We start from the raw sequence: 25,626 nt of genomic DNA on the forward strand, positions 1-25,626 counted from the left end.
TTGCAGTCGGCCTCGAGCTTTCCTGGGCTTCCCGAGCTGCCGCAGCCCGAGGCGTGGAGAGGGAGTGCGGGGGGTGAGACTCAACACTCTCTCATCGGCTGATATCTTCGGCTCTCCGGTTGGGGGAGTGGTGGGGGGTGGTGTTAAGGGGGATGTGTGACCGTTGGGGGGATGGTTCGGGGTGGTTGGGGGGCGGGGGGGGGGGGGTGGCGTTGGAAGTGGTGGAATAATGTGCGGAGTTGAGTTGGGGGCGAGGCATCAGACTGAGGAAGGGTAATGGGAAAGGGGTGAGGGACTGGAGGCTGAGCAGGGGTGTCAGTGAGCGGGTTGAAAGGTGAGGGGTCACGTTGAGGTGGGGGCGGGAGGGGGTCAGTGTCGGGTGAGAGGTGAGGAAGGGGCCAGAGAGGGTTTACCTGCCACCATCAGCGTGAAGTCAAAGCCTTTCTTCACCGACTTGCGGTGCACCTGATTGGGCAACGTGGCGAAGCCAACATATTCCTTGTCGCGGTCCTGGAGGAAGAGAAGACGGAGCGGTTAGAGAGCACAGAGAGTGAGGAACAGGAGCGGTTAGAGAGCACAGAGAGTGAGGAACAGGAGCGGTTAGAGAGCACAGAGAGTGAGGAACAGGAGCGGTTAGAGAGCACAGAGAGTGAGGAACAGGAGCGGTTAGAGAGCACAGAGAGTGAGGAACAGGGCGGTTAGAGAGCACAGAGAGTGAGGAACAGGGGCGGTTAGAGAGCACAGAGAGTGAGGAACAGGGTCGGTTAGAGAGCACAGAGAATGAGGAACAGGGTCGGTTAGAGAGCACAGAGAATGAGGAACAGGGGCAGGTAGAGAGCACAGAGAGTGAGGAACAGGGCGGTTAGAGAGCACAGAGAGTGAGGAACAGGAGGAGTTAGAGAGCACAGAGAGTGAGGAACAGGGGCAGGTAGAGAGCACAGAGAGTGAGGAACAGGAGGAGTTAGAGAGCACAGAGAGTGAGGAACAGGGGCGGTTAGAGAGCACAGAGAGTGAGGAACAGGGTCGGTTAGAGAGCACAGAGAATGAGGAACAGGGTCGGTTAGAGAGCACAGAGAATGAGGAACAGGGGCAGGTAGAGAGCACAGAGAGTGAGGAACAGGGGGCGGTTAGAGAGCACAGAGAGTGAGGAACAGGAGGAGTTAGAGAGCACAGAGAGTGAGGAACAGGGGCGGTTAGAGAGCACAGAGAGTGAGGAACAGGGGCGGTTAGAGAGCACAGAGAGAGAGGGTGAATCTAGATTTTTAGATTGAGAGATACAGCACTGAAACAGGCCCTTCGGCCCACCGAGTCTGTGCCGACCGTTAACCACCCATTGATACTTTTCCTACATTAATTCCATGTTCTCACCACAACCCCACCTGTCCCTCAATACCTACCTATACTAGGGGCAATTTATAATGGCCAATTTATCTATCAACCTGCAAGTCTTTGGCTGTGGGAGGAAACCGGAGCACCCGGAGGAAACCCACGCGGTCACAGGGAGAACTTGAAAACTCCGCACAGGCAGTACCCAGAATTGAACCCGGGTCCTCTGGAGCTGTGAGGCTGCGGTGCTAACCACTGCACCACTGTGCCTCACATCGGTGAGTTGAAATGTACACAAGCAGATTCAGGGAAGTGGTATGAGGGAGAACTGGGAATTGAAAGCCCATTTATTCAAGTTACATCATATGCGCCGGGGTGCGAGTCCATTCTGTGTCACTGGGAGAGGAACATTTGATCAAGAATTTTAATAATTGAGGAAGGGAGATGCAGGAGCAGTACATTCTGTCCTTGGTGTAGCTTTGAGCAGGTACAGCACGGGGTTCGATACAGAGTAAAGCTCCCTCTACACTGTCCCCCGTCAAACACTCCCAGGACAGGTACAGTACGGGGTTGGCTGCTGCCTGATTGGAACTGCTGAGTGCCGAGTGCATCAACGAGCTGCAGCTGACAGTGCTGCAGTCAGTTGCAGGAGGTGCCTCTGGAGAGGGGGAGCTGAGGGGAGAGCTGCAACACCTTCGGGCAACATTGGGTGCAATGGGGGAAAAGACAGGGAGCTGTGCAATTGCATTGAGTGCACAGGGGAGCTCCCTCCCCACCCCAACTGCCCAGCCAGGGTCAGATGAAGACCTCTCCCACAACCAGAGGACCGGAAGAATTACTCAGGACTGTTTCGTGTGTTCTGTGCGCCACCCTTAAAGCAGTCATCACCGTCAGCCTGTCTTTCCCCTTTCCTGTATACCCTCAGTCTCCCGAACTGACTATTTGTATGTTATTTCTTGCAAACTTTGTTTTTTTTTTGGCAACCCTTTATTCCCAGTGAGCTCCTCCTCCCCCACCTGCACCATCTGGGGGAGGTGAGGTCGGGGATCACCCCAGTCCCGCTTGGTCTTCGGGAGCACAGCCTCCAACATGTCTACTCCTTCCGCCGCCAGCTATTCATGCAGCTGGCGCGGGAGGAGGACACGGAGGGCCAATTTAATGTGGAGTTCCAGGGGACGGCCTACCGCGTCTTCTGGACCTCGGACGGGGCGCGGTGCCACGTCTGCAAGGGGGTGGGGCATGTTCGTAAGAACTGCCCCAACCTCCCGGCCGCCAGCTCCACCTCGGCGGCCCAGGGTCCTCCCACTCCCCCCACACATCCAACAGACACCGCTCAGTCGGTTCCCGAGGCTGTGGTTTTCACAGCCTCCGGCGGGGAGGGGAGTGCCCGTCCGAGGGGGAGGAAAAATAAACACCGAGAGGCGGGTTCTCTGGACACCGTGGCACAACCTGAGCCTGGGCTCAGCCCAAGGCCTGCTCCCGGGGAATACCCCTGCCCCAGGGCTGGGCTCAGGCCCAGAGTAACTAAGCAAAAGGAGGGTGCGGAGGCGGAGGCCTCTGATGACATGGAGGTCTCTGAGCCTCTGCGACCTAGTGGGAAAAAGAGGAGAAGACACCCCTCCACAGAGGTAACACAGGGCCCTGAGTTGCAGGGCCCATCTGTTGGAGGGGAGCAGGCTCCTGTTTCGGGACCCCAGGTTCCCCCCTACCGCCACCACCACCACCAAGTCTGTAAAGCCTCAGCAGGAGCTCCCTACCCCTCAGGTTGGAGAGGAGGGGAGGCCCCTGTACATGAGGCCCCTCCTGGAGGAGTAAGCGGGGCCCTGCTTGTGGTGGGGGAGCCTGGGGACGCCGCCCATTCTGCCACTGGGTTGGGTGCCCTGAGTGGAGGGGAGGGCGAGGCCCCAAAGGGTCGGGCCTCCCAGCCGGAGTCCACCACCAACCAGGAGACACCCGACCCGGTTATAACCGAGAATGCTGCCCCATCTGCTGGGCCTGTGGGTGCTGGCGGAGCGGGAGATGGCCTCCTCCCTCCGCCTCCAGTCTCGGCTCCGGCTGGTTTTCCCGGAGTCGGGAACTTCTGTCTCCCCTGGACCACGCATTGGCCTGGGGACGGAGGTGGAGGCGGGTCCTGATCCGCTGGTGCCTCCAGGCTCCAGTTTCACAACAGAACCCAGAGAGGACTCCTCCGCCATCGATCCTGGGGGTGGGATCGTGACGGAGGCAGGACCAGCTGGCGCGGCTGGGACGTCCGCCCCACAGTGTGCGGTGGGAGTGTCGGCCGCTGGCGGTGACGACCCGGAGGAGGATGGGGATTCGGTGTGGGGCACAGTGAGGTGGTGGAATCCCTTGTGCCTCCCACCGAGTCTCCTCTCATCCCCACGGCGGAACTCCGGGATTTCATCGCAACTTGCAGAGGTTGCATGTTGTGGCCCGGGTCCGACTTTTATACGCTGCCGCAGAGTGTCTAGTCAAGGTTAACGGGCCCTTGACCGCGCCCCTTCGCTTTGGGAGAGGAGTGCGTCAGGGGTGCCTGTGGCTGCGACTCTCCGCCTTCGGACCCTGCAGAGATACCTGTACGTCGAGCGTCCTCCCAGATGGTGTGCGCTGGCGACGTATTTTTTCCACCGGTGTCACTGCCTTCAAGACGACACGCAGCTCCCGGTGGAGACCGTTAGCCGCGCGTCTCTGAGGGAGTTGCCTGTCTTTTACCGGGATCTTTTCCGAGTCTGGAACATGGTCGCCTCCAGTCAGGGCGCTCCCCCGCCGGCGGAGGAGAGCGCCTCGGATGTCCGGGCGGCCGACTCCGGGGACGGACCGGCGGGCGGAGGAGTAGCCGAAACCCCCGGGACGCCCCTCACTGCGGGTGGCGGGGGGGCTCGGGAGTGCGGAGCGATCCCGGCCGAGCTGACCCCCGCTCGGCCGGAACTGCTCATCGGACCCAGGCCCCGAAACCCTCCTCGGGAGCCGGTCCCGCGCAACCCGAGCCGCCTCTCGGAAATGCCCTCCGTGCCGTTCCAATCGGCGCGGAGGGGTTTCCTGTACGGGCTGCTCCTGCACACTCTCCACTTCCTCGCCCTCGTCAGCCGGCCGGACACGCCCTGGCGGTCCGCGTTGCCATCTGGCGGCGAGGGGAAACCCCGATGGAGGTCTCTCTACGCGGGAGTCTTCCCCCTTTACATCGGGGACCTGGGGCGGAGGGTGCTGCACAGAGCAGTCCCGTGCAATAGGCTTTTAAGTAGGTTCACGGAATGGCATTTTAATTTGAGTTTTTTGTTTATTTATCTGTTATTTATGTACAATGAGAAAAGAACGAGCGAACACAATACACGTCCCCCCATTTGTCGACTACGGGGTGTCTGAATATGATTAATCCTAATTTGGTGTGTCTGCTACTCTGGGATAGAGCCGATATCTGTCCTGAACCTTTGCCCACACACGAACAATTGTGTGGCAGCTGAAACTCAGACGTTTGATCTGCGTTTCCTGTGTTTTTGAGTGCAGGTTTGTACAGGAAACAGTGTGTGGTTTAGAGATAAGGGCGGTGCGCGAGTGGAATCGCAGCGTGCAGCAGACGTGGGTTCCTAACAGTTCTCTCATTTCAAGGGCGCAAGGGGCTTCCTGTGTGTCTTGCCGCTTGCAACGCGGGCCGTCGACCTTGTCATCTCTCTCTGTCTCTCGCTTAATCTGTCTCCCAGTCTCTCTCTCTCTGTACCTTCCTCTCCTCTCTATCTTTCTCTCTCCCCCCCTCTGCCGCGCTCTCCATCTGCCTCGCTGGCGAGCCTCGTCGGTCACAAGAGTCGGGCTCCTGCCCCCACCCCCGGCCATCCCCCCGCCCCCCCCACCCCCCCCCCCCCGCCCCCGAGCCCATTCCCGACCCCGCTCCATACCAGTACTGCCCAGAATCTGTCTAGGAGGCTCCTGACAAAGATAGTAAGCTGATTTTACCATGCCTGCTTGTTCGGCGTCAAACTGCCTCCGAGCCGCTCAGGAACCTGCAGACGAATCTCTTCCTTCCTGTCTCAGACCTGAGACAGTTGCATTTCCGATCCTTTCGTCTGGCACCCATCCCCCACCCCCCCCCCCCCGCCACCTCCCCAACCCCCGGAAGCTGCAGCAACCGGTGAGCTCAGCCTCAGTCTGTTGGTGGGAGGGAACCCACCTGATCACGATCGCAATTTCCACACACGCACGCAAATCTTTCATGCGCTCCCTCTCTCTCTGCTTTTCTTTTGAAGCCCTTGATCCTTGCGTGGACCCGACCCGTCAGAGGGATATTCGTCTGCTCCTGTCATCACTCGACCCCGCCCCCGTCCAGCAATCGGAGGAGGACATTCATCCCCGCCCGAGCCTGTTCCGCGCCAATCACTGACATCACGGCAGGTCCGTGACCACCCCCCCACCCCGCCGCCGCCGAGCTCCGCACGGGTTGTCCCTGTAGTCCCTTAATATTGCTGAAAATGGAGACATGTTGTCCTGGCTTTCCCTCCTGCACTCGTCAGGACAATCCGCAAGGATAACCAACGTCAGGGAAAAGAAACAACTTATACAGCATGAGTACAAAGTCTAAAGCCTTCCCGAGTCTGGCGTCCAGCACTTGATGTGATACTCTAGTTGAGGCCAAACCAGTGTTTTATAACTTTCTTCTCGTACTCGATGCCTCCATTTATAAAGCCCAGGATCCCGTACGTCTTTATTAACCGCGCTCTCAACCTGCCCTGCCACCTTCAGAGATTAGTGCACATGTACCCCCAGGTCCCCCCTCCCCCACTTTAGAATTGTACCCTTTATTTTATACTGCCTCTGCTCATTCTTCCTCCCAAAATGAATCTCGTCGCACTTCATCTGTGTTAAACTTCATCTGCCACTTGTCTGCCCATTCCCCCAGCCTGTCTATGGCCCCTTGGAGTCTACCAGTATCCCGCTGGCTGTTCACAATACTTGCACATTTTGACACCGTGCCCTGCGCAACCCAAGTCTAGGTCATCAATATGTAGATGAGGAAAAGCGGGGGTGGGGGGGGGGGTTCCGAACACCGACCCCTGAGGAGCCCCCACCTCCCTCCGGTCCGAAGAACAACCGTTCACAATGACTCTCTGCCTGCCTGTCACTCGCAAATTTTGTATCCATGCTAATCCTCGTCACAATTTGCCCCCAACAGATCTGAGCTGGCTCTCCTCAATTCATCCACGCTGGTCCAAGCGACTGTTGGTTTTGTCCTACACTATCGTTTTCCCCCTCTGAACCTTCGATATTCAGCCTGGTTCCCGCCTGCGTTACCCACCTGACATCGGTCATCTGCTCCCGTTTTTCTGCTTCATCTTACTCTCTATCTCCTTCGCCACCCAGGGAGCCCTTTCCCCTCTCCGCCCTTTGCACGATTGCAGTCGAGGTCTGCCCAGACAGTACACCTCGTCTCTTGCACGTCTCACTTTTCCCTCGCTGGGGAGTCTAGCACCAGGGGACACAGTCTCAGAATAAGGGGTGGGCCATTTAAGACCGAGATGAGGAGGAATTTCTTCATGCGGAGTCTTAGAGTTATACAGCGCAGAAACAGGCCCTTCGGCCCATCGTCTCTGTGCCGGCCATCAAGCACCAGACTATTCTAATCCCATATTCCTGCACTTGGCCCCGTAGCCTTGTCTGCTATAAGGTTCCAAGTGCTCATCTAAATACTTCTTAAATGTTGTGAGGGTTCCTGCCTCCACCACCTCTTCAGGCAGTGCGTTCCAGATTCCAACCACCCTCTGGGTGAAAACATTTTTCCTCAAATCCCCTCTAAACCTCCTGCCCCTTAACTTAAATATACAACCCTTGGATTTTGACCCCTCCGCTAAGGGAAAACGTTTCTTCCTATCTAACCTATCAATGCCCCTCATAATTTTGTATACCTCAATCAGGTCCCCCCTCAGCCTCCTCTGCTCTAAGGAAAACAACCCGAGCCTTTTCAGTCTCTCTCCATAGCTGAAATGCTCCAGCCCAGGCAACATCCTGGTGAATCTCCTCTGCACCCTCTCCAGTGCAATCACATCCTTCCTATAGTGTGGTGACCAGAACTGTACACAGTACTCCAGCTGTGATCTAACTAGTGTTTTATACAGCTCCATCATAACCTCCCTGCTCTTATATTCTATGCCTCGGCTAATAAAGGCAAGTATCCCATATGTCTTCCTAACCACCTTATCTACCTGTGCTGCTGCCTTCAGTGATCTATGGACAAGTACACCAAGGTCCCTCTGACCCTCTGTACTTCCTAGAGTCCTACCATCCATTGTACATTCCCTTGCCTTGTTAGTCCTCCCAAAATGCATCACCTCACACTTCTCAGGATTAAATTCCATTTGCCACTGCTCCGCCCATCTTCCCAGCCCATCTATATCGTCCTGTAATCTAAGGCTTTCCTCCTCACTATTTACAACACCACCAATTTTCCTGTCGTCTGTGAACTTACTGATCATACCTCCTAAAAATCATTGGTGGGGGGGGGGGGGGTGAATGTTTGGAATTCTCTACCCCAGAGGGTTGTGGAAGCTCAGTCGCTGAGCATGTTCCAGACAGGAATCGATAGATATCGGGATACTAGTGACATCAAGGGATATGGGGAGAACGCAGGAAAGTGACCCCGATGTAGAGAATCAACCGTGATCTAACTGAATGGCGGAGCAGGCTCTATTCCTGTGTATATACACCTTAGCTGTACTGCGACTGGCTGTACCTGGAATGGCTGTAACAGAACTGACTGTAATGGGACTGACTGTAATGGGACTGACTGACTGTGCCTGGACTGACTGTCGCTGGACTGACTGTCGCTGGACTGACTGTCGCTGGACTGACTATCGCTGGACTGACTGTCGCTGGATTGACTGTCGCTGGATTGACTGTAGCTGGATTGACTGTAGCTGGAACTGACTGTACCTGCACTGACTGTGCCTGGACTGACTGTGCCTGGACTGACTGTCGCTGGACTGACTGTCGCTGGACTGACTGTCGCTGGACTGACTGTCGCTGGACTGACTGTCGCTGGATTGACTGTAGCTGGAACTGACTGTAGCTGGACTGGCTGTACCTGCACTGACTGTACTGGGACTGACTGTACCTGCACTGACTGTACCTGCACTGACTGTACCTGCACTGACTGTACTGGGACTGACTGTACTGGGACTGACTGTACCTAGACTAGCTGTATCTGACTGCCTGTACCTGGTCTAGCTGTATCTAGACTGTCTGTACCTGGTCTAGCTGTATCTAGACGGACTGTACCTGGTCTAGCTGTATCCAGACTGACTGTATCTGGTCTAGCTGTACCTGGACTAACTGTATCTGGCTATTAATTTTCAATCTCCCCTCATTCACTAGCTCGACAACTGCACTGACATCTCCCTCTCTCTCTGACTGTGTGTGACATGCTCATTGCCTGCTGACACAGACACCCCTGTGCAAACAACACTCCAAATATACTCCAGACAGTGGCAGGAACTTGCCGAGGTGAAAAGGTCAGGAGGGTTAAACTATATGGTTTGAAAGGAGTAGCAGTGTGAGAGCATTTTGGCAGTAGTGATCATAATTCAGTCAGTTTTAACATAACCATGGAAAAGGACAGAGATAGAACAGGAGTTAGAGTTCGCAATTGGGCCAATTTTACTAAACTGAGGAGTAATTTAGCAAAAGTGGACTGGAAGCAGCCACTTGAAGGTAAATCAGTGTTAGAGCAGTGGGATGTCAAGGATCCTGCAGGGTAAGATAAGGCAGAAAAGGAAAGCTTATGTCCGACACCGAGAACTCAATACTACAGAAAGTCGAGAGGAGTAGAGAAAGTGGAGGGGTGAAATCAAACAGGAAATGAGGAAAGCAAAGAGCGGGCATGAAAGAATATTGTCAAGCAAAATAAAAGTGATCCCACAGATGTTTTATCAATACATTAAGAGTAAGAGAATAACTAAGGAGAGAGTGGGGCCAGTAATGAGTGGTTAGCACCGCAGCCTCACAGCTCCAGCGACCCGGGGTTCGATTCCGGGTACTGCCTGCGCGGAGTTTGCAAGTTCTCCCTGTGACACGCGTGGGTTTCCGCCGGGTGCTCCGGTTCCCTCCCACAGCCAAAGACGGGCAGGTCGATCGGCAAATTGGCCGTTGTAAATTGCCCCTAGTGTCGGTAGGTGGTAGGCGAACGGTGGGGATGTGGGAGGGAAATATGGGATTGACGCAGGATTAGTATAAATGGGTGGTTGCTGGTCGGCACGGACTCGGTGGGCCGAAGGGCCTGTTTCAGTGCTGTATCTCTAAATAAAATAAAATAAAAATGAATAAACGTGTTACGCAGACTCGACATTTGGGGAAAGAACCGCCTAACATCCTGTCTATTCCTGCACATACGTGGTTTGATATGCTTTATTTAGTTAAGCTCAGAGATGGTATTCTCTCTGTAATGTCAAGTGTCTGCTGTTGTGGACAGTTGGTTGGCATGTAATAGGGCAAAGTCTTGCTTGTGCACCACACATCAGATACAACATGACTTTCTACATAAACAATCCCATTAGACGTTTTTGTTTCTGTGCTCGTTCAATAACCGGGTCGATCTAATTCCTGATTTTTTGGGGTTTTTTGATACACATCATCGACATGCCAACAACCCAGGTGGTTGACAGCAGGTTTTCCAAGTCTGTACTTGCAACAAACATGTTCATATATTTTAAGCATGTGCTGTGTATAAAATCAGACTTTAGTATTCCTTTAGAGGCTCATTTTAACTCACACGACTGTTACTCAAATTATCCAGCAGATTTCACGTCATTTTGGCAGCCACCAGAACTGGCCTTGCAATCTACTCCTGGGTTTCCTTTGGATGTGATAAACATAGGGAGAGAAGAAGTATTAATGGGATTAGAATCCTTGAAAGTTGATAAATCACCAGGACTGGATGAACTGTATCCCAGACTGTTAAAGGAAGCAAGAGGGGAAATAGCAGAGGGTCTGACCATCATTTTCCAGTCCTCACTGGATACAGGTGTGGTGCTGGAGGGATTGTAGACTTGCTAACATTGTACCTCTGTTTAAAAAAGGAGTGAGGGATAGACCGAATAATTACAGGCCAGTCAGTCTAACCTCAGGAGTGGGAAAATTATTGGAATCTATTCTGAGAGACTGGATAAACTGTCACTTAGAAAGGTACAGGTTAATCAAGGATAGTCAGTATGGATTTGTTAAGGGAAGATCTTGTTTGAACAACTTGATCAAATTTTTTGAAGAGGTAACAAGGAAGATAGAGGAGGGTAGTGCATGGATTTTAGCAAGGCTTTTGACAAGGTCCCACATGGCAGACTGGTTAAAAAAAAATAAAATCCCATGGGATCCAGGGAAATGCAGCAATGTGGGTACAGAATTGGCTCAGCGGCAGGAGACAAAGGGTAATTGTTGACGGGTGTTTTTGTCTGGAGGGCTGTTTCCAGTGGTGTTCCGCAGGGCTCAGTACTGGGCCCCCTGATTTTTGTGATATATATTAAAGATTTGGACGTAAATGTAGGGGGCATGATCAGGAGGTTTGCGAATGACACAAAGATTGGCCGTGTGGTAGACAGCGAGGAGGATAGCTGTAGGCTGCAGGAAGATATTGATGGTCTGGTCAGATGGGCAGAAAAGTGGCAAATGGAATTCAACCTGGAGAAGTGTGAGGTGATGCATTTGGGGAGGTCAAACAAGGCAAAGGAATACACGATTAATGGGAAAATACTGAGAAGTGTAGAGGAAGTGAGGGACCTGGGAGTGAATGTCCTCAGATCCCTGAAGGTAGCAGGACAGGTCTGTAAGGTGGTTAAGAAGGCAAATAGAATCCTTTCATTTATTAGCTGAGGTATAGAATATAAGAGCAGGGAGGTTATGCTGGAACTGTATAAATCATTGGTTGGGCCACAGCTTGAGTACTGTGTGCAGTTCTGGTCGCCTCATTACAGAAAGGATGTAATTGCACTGGAGAGGAGATTTATGAGGAAAGATTGGATAGGCTGGGGTTGTTCTCCTTGGAACAGAGAAGGCTGAGGGGAGATCTGATTGAAATGTACAACATTTTGAGGGGCGTGGATAGAGTGGAGGTGAAGGGTCTATTCACCTTAGCAGAGAGGTCAGTGACGAGGGGGCAGAGATTTAAAGTGATTGGTAGAAAGATTAGAGGGGAGATGAGGAAAATGTTTTCACCCAGAGGGTGGTGATGGTCTGGAACTCACTGCCTGAAAAGGTAGTTGAGGCAGAGACCCTCAACTCATTCAAAAGGAGTCTGGGTAGGCACCTCAAGTGCCGTAAGCAGGCAGGGCTACGGAGCAAATGCTGGAAGGTGGGATGAGAATAGGTAGATCGTTTTGCAGCCGGCACAGACATGATGGGCCAAGTGGCCTCGTTCTGTGCCTTAAACTTTCTATGATTCTTTGAAATGATGTCAGTGTACATATTTATAAAAACATCGCCTCCCTCCCTCTGGGTCTGTATGGCACACCCTCCCTCAATCTGGGAATCTTTCACGCTACCTCCCTCCGTCTGGGACTGTTTTACATTCCCTCTCTCCCTTTGGGACTGTTTTACACTCCCTCCTTCAATCTGGGACTCTTTTGACTTTCCCTCCGCCCTGCTGCAGTAATGGCGGCTCCCCGCGCCCACAATGCACCGCTGCCGGGAAGGTTCTCTATCCGGGCGCTGCTGCCTTTGTACTGCGGAGCTGGGGCGGCGGCCATTGCAGGAGCTGCTGGGCCCGGAGGCCGGCAAGGACGGATTGCAAATCCGGTAAGCGTGCATTCAAGGTGGGAAGTCTGCATTTAGTCCAGGAACGGTGCATTGAGCCCAGTGAGGGTGCATTGTGCCCAGTCAGGGTGCATTGAGCCCAGTCAGGGTGCATTGAGCCCAGTCAGGGTGCACTGTGCCCAGTCAGGGTGCATTGAGCCCAGTCAGGGTGCATTGAGCCCAGTCAGGGTGCACTGAGCCCAGTCAGGGTGCACTGAGCCCAGTCAGGGTGCACTGTGCCCAGTCAGGGTGCACTGTGCCCAGTCAGGGTGCACTGTGCCCAGTCAGGGTGCACTGAGCCCAGTGAGGGTGCACTGTGCCCAGTCAGGGTGCACTGTGCCCAGTCAGGGTGCATTGAGCCCAGTCAGGGTGAACTGTGCCCAGTCAGGGTGCATTGTGCCCAGTCAGGGTGCATTTAGTATGGTGAGGGTGCATTGAGCCCAGTCAGTGTGCACTGTTCCCAGTCAGGGTGCATTTAGTATGGTGAGGGTGCACTGTGCCCAGTCAGGGTGCACTGTGCCCAGTCAGGGTGCATTTAGTATGGTGAGGGTGCATTGTGCCCAGTCAGGGTGCACTGTGCCCAGTCAGGGTGCACTGTGCCCAGTGAGGGTGCACTGTGCCCAGTCAGGGTGCATTGAGCCCAGTCAGGGTGCACTGTGCCCAGTCAGGGTGCACTGAGCCCAGTCAGGGTGCACTGAGCCCAGTCAGGGTGCATTGAGCCCAGTCAGGGTGCACTGAGCCCAGTCAGGGTGCACTGTGCCCAGTGAGGGTGCACTGTGCCCAGTCAGGGCGCATTGAGCCCAGTCAGGGCGCATTGAGCCCAGTCAGGGCGCACTGAGCCCAGTCAGGGTGCATTGAGCCCAGCCAGGGTGCACTGTGCCCAGTCAGGGTGCATTGAGCCCAGTCAGTGTGCACTGAGCCCAGTCAGGGTGCATTTAGTATGGTGAGGGTGCACTGAGCCCAGTCAGGGTGCACTGAGCCCAGTCAGGGTGCATTGAGCCCAGTCAGGGTGCACTGTGCCCAGTCAGGGTGCACTGTGCCCAGTCAGGGTGCATTTAGTATGGTGAGGGTGCACTGTGCCCAGTCAGGGTGCACTGTGCCCAGTCAGGGTGCACTGTGCCCAGTCAGGGTGCATTGAGCCCAGTCATGGTGCACTGTGCCCAGTCAGGGTGCACTGTGCCCAGTCAGGGTGCACTGTGCCCAGTCAGGGTGCACTGTGCCCAGTCAGGGTGCATTGAGCCCAGTCAGGGTGCATTGAGCCCAGTCAGGGTGCATTGAGCCCAGTGAGGGTGCACTGTGCCCAGTGAGGGTGCACTGTGCCCAGTGAGGGTGCACTGTGCCCAGTCAGGGTGCACTGAGCCCAGTCAGGGTGCATTGAGCCCAGTCAGGGTGCATTGAGCCCGGTCAGGGTGCGTTGTGCCCGGTGAGGGTGCACTGAGCCCAGTCAGGGTGCACTGAGCCCAGTCAGGGTGCACTGAGCCCAGTCAGGGTGCACTGAGCCCAGTCAGGGTGCACTGAGCCCAGTCAGGGTGCACTGAGCCCGATCAGGGTGCATTGTGCCCGGTGAGGGTGCACTGAGCCCAGTCAGGGTGCACTGAGCCCAGTCAGGGTGCATTGAGCCCAGTGAGGGTGCACTGAGCCCAGTCAGGGTGCACTGAGCCCAGTCAGGGTGCACTGAGCCCGGTCAGGGTGCATTGAGCCCGGTCAGGGTGCGTTGTGCCCGGTGAGGGTGCGTTGTGCCCGGTGAGGGTGCGTTGAGCCCGGTGAGGGTGCGTTGTGCCCGGTGAGGGTGCGTTGAGCCCGGTCAGGGTGCATTGAGACAAGTGAGGGTGCATTGAGACAAGTGAGGGTGCGTTGAGCCCGGTCAGGGTGCATTGAGACAAGTGAGGGTGCGTTGAGCCCGGTCAGGGTGCATTGAGACAAGTGAGGGTGCATTGAGACAAGTGAGGGTGCGTTGAGCCCGGTCAGGGTGCATTGAGACAAGTGAGGGTGCGTTGAGCCCGGTCAGGGTGCATTGAGACAAGTGAGGGTGCATTGAGACAAGTGAGGGTGCGTTGTGCCCAGTGAGGGTGCATTGAGACAAGTGAGGGTGCGTTGAGCCCGGTCAGGGTGCATTGAGACAAGTGAGGGTGCATTGAGACAAGTGAGGGTGCATTGAGACAAGTGAGGGTGCGTTGAGCCCAGTGAGGGTGCGTTGAGACAAGTGAGGGTGCGTTGAGCCCGGTCAGGGTGCATTGAGACAAGTGAGGGTGCATTGAGACAAGTGAGGGTGCGTTGAGCCCAGTGAGGGTGCATTGAGACAAGTGAGGGTGCATTGAGACAAGTGAGGGTGCGTTGAGCCCAGTGAGGGTGCATTGAGACAAGTGAGGGTGCGTTGAGCCCAGTGAGGGTGCATTGAGCCCAGTGAGGGTGCATTGAGACAAGTGAGGGTGCATTGAGACAAGTGAGGGTGCGTTGAGCCCAGTGAGGGTGCATTGAGACAAGTGAGGGTGCGTTGAGCCCGGTCAGGGTGCATTGAGACAAGTGAGGGTGCATTGAGACAAGTGAGGGTGCGTTGAGCCCAGTGAGGGTGCATTGAGACAAGTGAGGGTGCGTTGAGCCCAGTGAGGGTGCATTGAGACAAGTGAGGGTGCGTTGAGCCCGGTCAGGGTGCATTGAGACAAGTGAGGGTGCGTTGAGCCCAGTGAGGGTGCATTGAGACAAGTGAGGGTGCGTTGAGCCCAGTGAGGGTGCGTTGTGCCCAGTGAGGGTGCATTGAGCCCAGTGAGGGTGCGTTGAGCCCAGTGAGGGTGCGTTGAGCCCAGTGAGGGTGCACTGAGCCCAGTGAGGGTGCATTGAGACAAGTGAGGGTGCATTGAGCCCAGTGAGGGTGCATTGAGCCCGGTCAGGGTGCGTTGAGCCCAGTGAGGGTGCGTTGAGCCCAGTGAGGGTGCACTGAGCCCAGTGAGGGTGCGTTGAGCCCAGTGAGGGTGCGTTGAGCCCAGTGAGGGTGCACTGAGCCCAGTGAGGGTGCACTGAGACAAGTGAGGGTGCGTTGTGCCCAGTGAGGGTGCACTGTGCCCAGTCAGGGTGCACTGTGCCCAGTCAGGGTGCACTGAGCCCAGTGAGGGTGCACTGTGCCCGGTGAGGGTGCACTGAGCCCAGTGAGGGTGCACTGAGCCCAGTGAGGGTGCATTGAGCCCAGTGAGGGTGCACTGAGCCCAGTGAGGGTGCACTGTGCCCGGTGAGGGTGCACTGAGCCCAGTGAGGGTGCGTTGTGCCCAGTGAGGGTGCACTGAGACAAGTGAGGGTGCATTGAGCCCGGTCAGGGTGCGTTGAGCCCAGTGAGGGTGCGTTGAGCCCAGTGAGGGTGCACTGAGCCCAGTGAGGGTGCACTGAGACAAGTGAGGGTGCGTTGAGCCCAGTGAGGGTGCGTTGAGCCCGGTCAGGGTGCGTTGAGCCCAGTGAGGGTGCGTTGAGCCCAGTGAGGGTGCACTGAGCCCAGTGAGGGTGCACTGAGACAAGTGAGGGTGCGTTGAGCCCAGTGAGGGTGCACTGTGCCCAGTCAGGGTGCACTGTGCCCAGTCAGGGTGCACTGAGCCCAGTGAGGGTGCACTGAGCCCAGTGAGGGTGCACTGTGCCCGGTGAGGGTGCACTGAGCCCAGTGAGGGTGCACTGAGCCCAGTGAGGGTGCATTGAGCCCAGTCAGGGTGCATTTAGTATGGTGAGGGTGCATTGAGCCCGGTCAGGGTGCGTTGAGACAAGTGAGGGTGCGTTGTGCCCGGTGAGGGTGCATTGAGACAAGTGAGGGTGCATTGAGCCCGGTGAGGGTGCGTTGAGACCGGTGAGAGTGCGTTGAGACCGGTGAGAGTGCGTTGTGCCCGGTGAGAGTGCGTTGTGCCCGGTGAGGGTGCGTTGAGACCGGTGAGGGTGCGTTGAGACCGGTGAGGGTGCGTTGTGCCCGGTGAGGGTGTACTGTGCCCAGTGAGGGGGCATTGAGACAAGTCATGGTGCGTTGAGCCCGGTGAGAGTGCGTTGTGCCCGGTGAGAGTGCGTTGTGCCCGGTGAGGGTGCGTTGAGACCGGTGAGGGTGCGTTGAGACCGGTGAGGGTGCGTTGTGCCCGGTGAGGGTGTACTGTGCCCAGTGAGGGGGCATTGAGACAAGTCATGGTGCGTTGAGCCCGGTGAGAGTGCGTTGTGCCCGGTGAGAGTGCGTTGTGCCCGGTGAGGGTGCGTTGAGACCGGTGAGGGTGCGTTGAGACCGGTGAGGGTGCGTTGAGCCCAGTGAGGGTGCGTTGTGCCCAGTGAGGGGGCATTGAGACAAGTGAGGGTGCACTGTGCCCAGTGAGGGTGCATTGAGCCCAGTCAGGGTGCATTTAGTTTGGTGAGGGTGCACTGCGCCCGGCGAGGGCCCATCGGTTGGCAGCTGCTCCACTCAAACCTGGATCGTGTGTCCCCAAACAGGGAATGCTGCACCGAGCCTGGGACCGGATCGTCGGAGGGAGTCGACCCGCTGGCCCGGTGCCGTCGAGCGGATCCCGGTGAGCGGGCGAGCGAGGGGCCAGTCCCAGTCTAGGCGACGCCGCGGGAGCCAGGTAAGGGGAAGCCGTGCGAGCGAAGCTGATCCGCGGGAACTGCCCTCCCGCCTTCAGTGATTTGTGCACGTGTACCGCCTGGTCCCTCCCCTTTCGAATTGGACCCTTCATGTTATATCACGTCTGTCAGTCCTTCTGACTGGAATGAATCACTTCACGCTTCTCTGTGTTAAACTGTGTCTGCCGCTTGTCTGCCCAGGCACTAGCCTCTCCCTGCCCTGTGATGTCTATCACTATCCTTACAGTTCACTCCACTACCTGGGTCATTAATATCAATCGAGAAAAGTTGAGAGTTTGCACGGTGTTTCAAACAAATGAAGAAGTGGTCATTAAAAGTGACACTCTGAGATTAATTGACTTTTGACCGCACTTCCGCACCGTCGCTGACACCGCCTATTCCCACCTCCGGAACGTCGCCCCGACTCCGCCCCCCGTCTCAGCTCATCGGCTGCTGAAACCCTCACCCGTGCCTTCGTTCCCCTCTGGACTCGCCCGTTCCGGCTGCTCTCCCACATTCCACCCTCCGTAAACTTCAGCTCATCCCAAAACTCCTACTGATCCCCCCCCCCCCTCCCCCCCGCCCCCGTGTCCGAACTCATGGCTGATCTATTTGTTTCCCGAATTCCACTCTCCCATCAACCCCCGATAACCTTCGATTCCCTTGCCTTGCAATAATCAATCTACCTCTGCCTTCAAATGACCCTACCTCCACCACTTTCACACTCCTCCACATTTACATCCTTCCTTAAATAAGGAGACCAAAACTGCACACAGTACTCCAGATGTGGTCTCACCAATTCCCCTGTACAACTGAAGCATAACCTCCCTACTTTTATTTTCAATTCCTCTCGTGATAAAGGATAGCATTCCATTCGCCTTCTTTATGACTTGCCGTACCTGCGTATTAACGTTTTGTGACTCCTGCACGAGAACACCTAGATCCCTCTGCACCTCGGAATTCTGCAGTCGTTTATGTAATACTCTGCTTTTTTATTCTTCCTGCCAACTTTGCCTTTTCCCACATCATACTCCATCTGCCAGATTTTTGCCCACTCACTCAACCGGTCTGTATCGGTCTGCAACCTCCTTATGTCCTCTTCGCAACATACTTTCCCACCTATCTTTGTGTCATCTGCAAATTTAGCTACCGGACCATCGCTCCCCTCATCTAAGTCTTCGATATAAATGGTAAAAAGTTGAAGTCCCAGCACCGACCCCTGCGGGGCTCCACTCGTAACATCCTGCCAATCAGAAAAGGACCCATTTATGCATACTCTGTTTCCTGCCAGCCAGCCAATCTTCTATCCATGCTAATACGTTACCCGCTGCACCATGAGCTCCTACTTTGTGCAATAACCTTTTACGTGGCACCTTGTCAAATGCCTTCTGGAAATCCAAATATAGTACGTCAACGGGCTCCCCTTTATCCACAGCGCATGTCACTCCCTCAAAGAACTCCAATAAATTGCTTAAACATGACTTCCCTTTCACAAAACCATGCTGACTATTCCCGATTCCCTTGAGTTTTTCTAAGTGCCCAGCTATAGTCTCCTTAATGATCGATTCCAACACTTTCCCCAAAATAGACGTCACGCGAACTGGCCTGTCGTTACCTGTTTTCTGCCTCCCCCGCCCCCCCACCCCCCTTCTTGGATAGCGATGTTACATTTGCTGACTTGCAGTCCGCTGGGACCATTCCAGAACCCGGGGAATTCTGGAAGATGGCATCCACCGTCATGACAGCCACCTCTCAGGCGCTCCGCAGGGCACAGATGGCGAGGTTCTGGAAAGTCCCGCCCAGGGGTCGTTATCGTGTTGCTGTCGGGATCTTGCTGTGCGTGTGCCGGCTGCTCTGGGGGTGGTGGGGGTAGGGAGAAGTGCGCTTCCTTGGGCTGACCGTTGACACGGGCTAAATGTTGGCGTCTCTCGTTGCAGGTGACGACGGACCTCGGGCGCGGAGGAGGAGCGACGATGGAGGCCGCCGGCCCGGCGGGGGAGCGGCGGGAGGGAGACGGGGCCCAGGAGGAGGGGCGGGCGCGGGCGGCCAACCCGTACGGCTGCCCGCTGTGCCCCAAGGCGTTCGGCTCGCCCTCCCTCCTGGAAACACACCGGCGCACGCACACCGGAGAGCGCCCCTTCCAGTGCCCGGTGTGCGGCCGGGGCTTCAACCAGCTGTGCCACCAGCGGCGGCACCAGCGGCTCCACGCCAGCGGCGATGGCGCGGGCACGGTCTGCCCGGGCTGCGGCAAGGACTGCCGGAGCCCCGGCGGGCTGGCCCGGCACCGCTGCCGCCCGGCGGGCGAGAGGCCGTTCCAGTGCCTGGTCTGCAGCCGGGCCTTCAAGCAGTCCTACGCTCTGGTCAAGCACCAGCGCGTTCACACGGCCGAGCGGCCCTACCTGTGCCCGGTCTGCGGCCAGGGGTTCAGCTACTCCAGCAGCCTGGCAGACCACCGGCGGCTGCACACCGGCGAGCGGCCCTTCCAGTGCGGGGACTGCGGCCGCGCCTACGTCAACGCCAGCCGGCTGACCGACCACCGGCGGGTGCACGAGCTCGAGCCCCGGCACCGCTGTGCCGAGTGCGGCAAGGGCTTCCACTACCCCTCGCACCTGGCCAAGCACCGGCGGGTGCACACGGGCGAGCGCCCCTTCGGCTGCCCGGACTGCCCCCGGGGCTTCACCACCGCCTCCAAGCTGGCGGCCCACGCCCGGGTCCACACCGGCGAGCGCCCCTACCGCTGCGCCGAGTGCGGCCGGGGCTACGCCAGCTCCAGCGACCTGCTGGTGCACCAGCGGGGCCACACCGCCGAGCGGCCCTACCGCTGCGCCGACTGCGGCCGGGGCTACGTCAAGGCCCGCGACCTCACCGTCCACCGCCGGGTGCACACCGGCGAGAAGCCCTACGGCTGCCCGGTCTGCGGCCGCCGCTTCAACAAGTCCTGCAACCTGGCCGCCCACCAGCGGCGGCACGCCGACGAGCGGGGCTACAAGTGCGGCCTGTGCGGCAAGGACTTCAAGTACTCCTCCAGCCTGTCGCGGCACCGACGGGCGCACAGACTGGAGGCCGCTGCCGTCACTGCTGCTCACGGGGGCCCAGGCTGAGCCCCACCCCACAACCGGTTCCCCTCCGCAACACCTTACTGACAACCCTCCCTATCTCTGTTACCCTCCTCCAGCCCCTACGACCCTCCCTATCTCTGTTACCCTCCTCCAGCCCCCTACGACCCTCCCTATCTCTGTTACCCTCCTCCAGCCCCCTACGACCCTCCCTATCTCTGTTACCCTCCTCCAGCCCCCTACGACCCTCCGAGATCTCTGCGCTCCTCCAATTCCGGACTCTTGACCATCCCCCGATTCCCATCACTCCGACACAGGCGACCAGGTCCCCTCAGCTCCCTCCCTCGACCTCTCCGCCACTCTCTCTCTCCTCCCTTAACACCGACCTCTTTGACCGCGCTTTTGGTCGCCCGTCCCCCTGATTTCTCCCCGCGTGGCTCCGGGGGGGGTGGGGGGGGCAATTCTTTGTGTGTTTTAACTCCCGTGAAGCACCTTGGGATGTTTCACTGCGTCAAAGTTGCTATATGAATGCAAGTTGTTATGCTAACGTCACCATCCCATTGCCACGGTTACCATTGACTAGAAACTGAACTGGACCAGCCATATAAATACCGTGGCTACAAGAGCAGGTCAGAGGCTGGGAATTCTGCAGTGAGTAACTCACCTCCTGACTCCCCAAAGCCTGTCCACCATCTACAAGGCACAAGTCAGGAGTGTGATGGAATACTCTCCACTTGCCTGGATGGGTGCAGCTCCAACAACACTCAGGAAGCTCGACATCATCCAGGACAAAGCAGCCCGCTTGATTGGCACCCCATCTACAAACATTCACTCCCTCCACCACCGACACACAGTGGCAGCAGTGTGTACCATCTACAAGATGCACTGCAGCAATGCACCAAGGCTCCTTAGACAGCACCGCCCAAACCCGCGACCTCTACCAACTAGAAGGACAAGGGCAGCAGACGCATGGGAACACCACCGCCTGCAAGTTCCCCTCCAAGTCACACACCATCCTGACTTGGAACTATATCGGCCGTTCCTTCGCTGTCGCTGGGTCAAAATCCCGGAACTCCCTTCCTCACCGCACTCTGGGTGTACCTACCCCACGCGGACTGCAGCGGTTCAAGAAGGCGGCTCGCCCCCACCTTCTCGGGGGCAGTTCGGGATGGGCGACGAATGCTGGCCTGGCCAGCGGCGCCCACGTCCCAGAATTACAATTCGAGCCAGGACCGTTCGGGGGTCATGTCAGGGGGCCCTTCCTCACGCAAAGTGGTGGGGGGGGGGGGTGGTGGAGAACGGGGACCACGCTGAAACAGTCAGGAACAGACCTGTGATGTGTCTGCTGCTGTTCTGTAATCGGGGCTCACGACGGCGCAGGACGAGACCCTTCGGTCCCTCGAGTCCGTGCCGGCCCGCTGCCGAGCAATCCGGTCAGTCCCGTTACTCCCCGCAGCCGCCGCTCGATCCCCAGTAGCCCTGCAGGATTATTTCCCCTCAAGTCGAGTCTCTGACGCGGCGTCGAGACCGCGCAGTTGCGTCCGGGACGCCCGTCTCCCAAAAAAAAAAGGGGGGATGGGGGGCTCCCGCCGGGTGGCAGGAGTTCCCACACTTGAAAAGCAGCGGTGGCGGAGGTCGGGGCGAAGGGCTGCACGTGACTCCAGGCTCCGCTTTTGCCGGCTGCAAAGACGGCGGGCCAGAACGGAGGAGACCGCTGCAGACCCCGTCAGTGACGATGTATGTAGTACGTCGGGGGTGCGATGATTGTGTTCCGCGCGATAACTGCGTTGTAAATAAAATCAATTGCTCGTTTTAACTTGGGAAAACTGTGCCGTGTGTTTTATTTTGCTGTGGCCTCACCCGAATTGCCCTTTGACAAGTAGGTGTCCTGCTGGGGCGTTTCAGAGCATACTCCAAAGAGTCAGCCAGATTGCTGTGAATCACAGAACGTTTCAGGCACAGAACGAGGCCACTCGGCCCACCGTGTCTGTGCCGGCCGAGAAACGATCCACCTATTCTAATCCCACCTTCCAGCATTTGCTCCGTAGCCCTGCAGCTTACGGCACGTGAGGTGCCTATCCAGACTCCTTTTGAATGAGTTGAGGGTCTCTGCCTCTTTCAGGCAGTGAGTTCCAGCCCCTCACCACCCTCTGCGTGAAAACGTTTTTCCTCATCTCCCCTCTAATCTTTCGACCAATCACTTTAAATCTCTGCCCCCTCGTCACTGACCTCTCTGCTGAGGTGAATAGACCCTTCACCTCCACTCTATCCGGGACCCTCAACATTTTGTACATCTCAATCAGATCTCCCCTCAGCCTCCTCTGTTCCAAGGAGAACAACCCCAGCCTATCCAATCTTTCCTCATAGCCTCATTTTTCCAGTCCTGGCAACATCCTGGTAAATCTCCTCTGTCCCCTCTCGAGTGCAATTACATCCTTTCTGTAATGAGGTGACCAGAACTGCACACAGTACTCAAGTTGTGGCCGAACCAATGATTTATACAGTTCCAGCATAACCTCCCTGCTCTTATATTCTATACATCGACTCATAAAGGAAAGGATTCCATATGCCTTCTTAACCACCTTACAGACCTGTCCTGCTACCTTCAGGGTTCTGAGGACATTCACTCCAAGGTCCCTCACTTCCTCTACTCCTCTCAGTATTTTCCCATTAATCGTGTATTCCTTTGCCTTGTTTGACCTCCCCAAATGCATCACCTCACACTTCTCCAGGTTGAATTCCATTTGCCACTTTTCTGCCCATCTGACCAGACCATCAATATCTTCCTGCAGCCTACAGCTATCCTCCTCGCCGTCTACCACACGGACAATCTGTGTCATTCGCAAACCTCCTGATCATGCCCCCTACATTTACGTCCAAATCTTTAATATATATCACAAAAATCAGGGGGCCCAGTACTGAGCCCTGCGGAACACTGCTGAAAATAGCTCTCCAGACAAAAACACCCGTCAACAATTACCCTTTGTCTCCTGCCGCCGAGCCAATTTTGTATCCACATTGCTGCATTTCCCTGGATCCCGTGGGATTTTATTTTTTTTCACCAGTCTGCCATGTGGGACCTTGTCAAAAGCCTTGCTAAAATCCAGGTAGATCACATCAACTGCACTACCCTCATCTATCTTCCTTGTTACCTCTTCAAAAAATTTGATCAAGTTGGTCGAACAAGATCTTCCCTTGACAAATCCATGCTGACTATCCTTGATTAACCTTGATTAACTGCAGAGAAGGGGAGACAATGGGCAATTGTGTCTGCAGTAACCGGGGGAGGCACTGTCCCGGCCTCCGACGATGGTTCGAACGCAGACTGGGGTGAGCTGGAGCGGGAGGAGGAGAGAGGGGCAACTTAAGACGCCTTTAGTCGGATTAAAAGTGAGTAAGAGAAAGTTACTGCGTCTTGCGTTCGAATGTGCAAATGTTGGAAGCTTCCGTGAATGTCCTTATCTGCGTAGCTTGTGTTCTGTAGAGCCAACCGTCATTAACCCTTTGTAGTCCGGATTTAATGTTAAAAGCCTGAGTCTGTTGCCTGTTCTACTTTTACACGTGGACATTTTGGTGGGAACCTTGAGTCGTGTTTTGGTTGTGGACTTGTGTGTCTTCCTTGGGCTCGAGACAGGGAATTTAACACAGATTGTTGGCACTTTGAATTCATAGCCCATTGCAGGAATCATTTTTTTTTAATAAGTTGTTTGGAATTGAATAAGTGTGAAAGTGATTGTTGAGTGTGTTCATTTCAGTTTAAGGTTGTGCCCCCCAGAAATGGGGGATAAAAATTCTGCTGTAAGACTTTTATTTTAAAAGTTGGTTTTGCCACTGTGAGACGGCCGCGGACAATTCTGTAAGAGATAAGCTTCCGCCTTTGAGGCGTGAAGATGTCTGGCAGGAATCCGATTTGAAGTTTAAAACGGTGCTTTTTTTTGAAGTTTAAATTAAAGACATATCTCCCTGACTGTTTTTAACTTGCATATGTCAGGCATTGGAGATTGGTTTAAGGGAGAAAAGGAATAAATAAAGGAGCTATGGGAAAGATTCTGTCTGTTTAAAGTTTTTCTTTAGTTTTTGGTTTTACTACAGTCATTTGAAAAGGTGCCTGAAGAAAGAACAAGAAAAACAGCGTAATTTGCCTTTTCTTTCCAGCGTGCTACTCTGTTCTGTGTGCAGTTCGTATTATAAGTTAATAAGTCTGAATTTAGTTTAAGTTATTAAGGTTAAGTGGGGGGAAACCGGAATTTCATTAGTGACTGCAATGAACTTCCAATTTCTCAAGACATGGAATGAGGGAGTCTTTAATTCCGGGTAGAAGGCTCGCTCACACAACGTTGACAGTTTTGAATTTTAAATGTTTATGACTGTGAATCGGAATTTGGAATCATCCTGGTTGTTAGAAACCTCTTACAAAAGATGTTAAAAAGAGTAAAAATATATATTCAACATTATTACATTTTGACTTTCTAAATTGGCAGATGTAATTGGACAAATTAACCCATTGGACTTTGGAGAAAAGTTGCAATCGCTTCTACCTTTAACGTAAAACACCAGCAAGCCTGGGCATAAGAAATTGGAATCGGTAAGCGGAATTAAATTGATAAAAGTGGGTACTTCAAGCAGTCAAAGGGGAACTTATTAGAAGTTCAATGGGATAACGTAGGCCAACACCCATGCTGCGGACTCTGAATGCTTTGCTATTTGCAAATCTTGGTATAATCGAGGCAGAGAGAGAGGGGGAGAAACAGACCCGGTATGGACAGAGGCAATTCAGAACAGAACCAGCTCCAACTAACGGGACGGTGTCTCGCATCTGCCGCTGGGCACTGCAAGTGTGGACATCTTCCCGACGATGATCACCCGCCACGTTGCACGTGTTGGGCTGAGGTGTGCTGGCAGACCTCGCACGGAGGGTACGGAACTGTCTCGCTCGTGATTTTCTGAAAGGAAAAGGGGGCCAGGGACTGTGACGCACGGGGACGCGGTTGCAGATGCAAATGTATTGGCTTGGTAGCGGTGAGATACAACTGGAGTGGCTTGCCAGGCCATTTCAGAGGGCATGTAAGAGTCAACCACATTGCTGTGGGTCTGGAGTCACATGTAGGCCAGACCAGGTAAGGACAGCAGATTTCCTTCACTAAAGGACATCTTTGTCTCTCTATCCACCCCTCCACCTCGATGACTATTTTTGACTCTCTCTCTCTCTCCCTGTCACTATTTCTGTGTACGTTTCCCCCTCTCCCTTTTTCTCTCCCTAGGTTCGAACCCTCTCCATGAATTTCTGAAAAGTACTCACTCTGGGCGATGGTAGATGGTGAATGCGTTCTCGTTCCCCACAATCTGAACTGAGTGCAGTGAGATAAGATTGGACAATTTACAGAAGGTGCACAGACAGCACGGAGGTTACTTCAATAGATCGGACCTGTCCCGGAGGCGATGCCCCTCTTTAACCATCGTGAACTTTGTCGAGTGGTGTAAATATTTCAAACTAAATTTGCTGACGAGATCGGACCACGTCCTTAAAATCTGGCTCCAAGTCAAAAACAACAAAAAGCTGGACATCACGAGCTGTCTTGTGCGATGGGTCAAACAAACACTCGGAAAGATTCCACGAAAGAGACACTCTCCAGTACGGGGTCTCTCTCCAGTACGGGGTCTCTCTCCAGTACGGGGTCTCTCTCCAGTACGGGGACCCACTCCAGTACGGGGTCTCTCTCCAGTACGGGTTCTCTCTCCAGTACGGGGTCTCTCTCCAGTACGGGTTCTCTCTCCAGTACGGGGTCTCTCTCCAGTACGGGGTCTCTCTCCAGTACGGGGTCTCTCTCCAGTACGGGGTCTCTCTCCAGTACGGGGTCTCTCTCCAGTACGGGTTCTCTCTCCAGTACGGGGTCTCTCTCCAGTACGGGGT

At 55.2% G+C, this 25,626-nt stretch overlaps 2 protein-coding genes and 1 pseudogene across 5 annotated transcripts in view; 2 read left to right on the forward strand and 1 right to left on the reverse strand.

The window, feature by feature from the left end:
• LOC137362453 (septin-4-like) overlaps nucleotides 1-5,394 on the reverse strand; it is a 17,886-nt pseudogene extending 12,492 nt beyond the window's left edge.
• A 400-nt stretch (nucleotides 5,395-5,794) lies between these two features.
• LOC137362451 (zinc finger protein 436-like) lies at nucleotides 5,795-19,932 on the forward strand. Its single transcript, XM_068026840.1, has 5 exons — nucleotides 5,795-5,883; nucleotides 6,488-6,601; nucleotides 11,945-12,090; nucleotides 16,531-16,661; nucleotides 18,597-19,932. The coding sequence occupies exons 1-5, from the start codon at nucleotides 5,795-5,797 to the stop codon at nucleotides 19,758-19,760; spliced, it is 1,644 nt and encodes a 547-aa protein (XP_067882941.1). The 3' UTR covers nucleotides 19,761-19,932.
• A 3,046-nt stretch (nucleotides 19,933-22,978) lies between these two features.
• Nucleotides 22,979-25,626, forward strand: part of LOC137362455 (nascent polypeptide-associated complex subunit alpha, muscle-specific form-like) — a 126,858-nt gene continuing 124,210 nt past the window's right edge. For 2 of the 4 annotated variants that reach the window (XM_068026842.1, XM_068026846.1), the window contains exons 1-2: nucleotides 23,035-23,105; nucleotides 24,197-24,300. Coding sequence is in view for 1 of the 4 variants with exons in the window: in XM_068026845.1 (XP_067882946.1) it covers nucleotides 23,025-23,105 (81 nt within the window). In the remaining 3 variants the exon portion in view is untranslated. Of the gene's footprint in view, nucleotides 23,106-24,196; nucleotides 24,301-25,626 lie in introns of all 4 variants that reach the window. The other 2 variants (XM_068026845.1, XM_068026843.1) reach the window with 2 other exon arrangements.

Source organism: Heterodontus francisci, unplaced genomic scaffold, assembly GCF_036365525.1.
Source record: "Heterodontus francisci isolate sHetFra1 unplaced genomic scaffold, sHetFra1.hap1 HAP1_SCAFFOLD_963, whole genome shotgun sequence".
NCBI lineage: Eukaryota > Metazoa > Chordata > Chondrichthyes > Heterodontiformes > Heterodontidae > Heterodontus > Heterodontus francisci.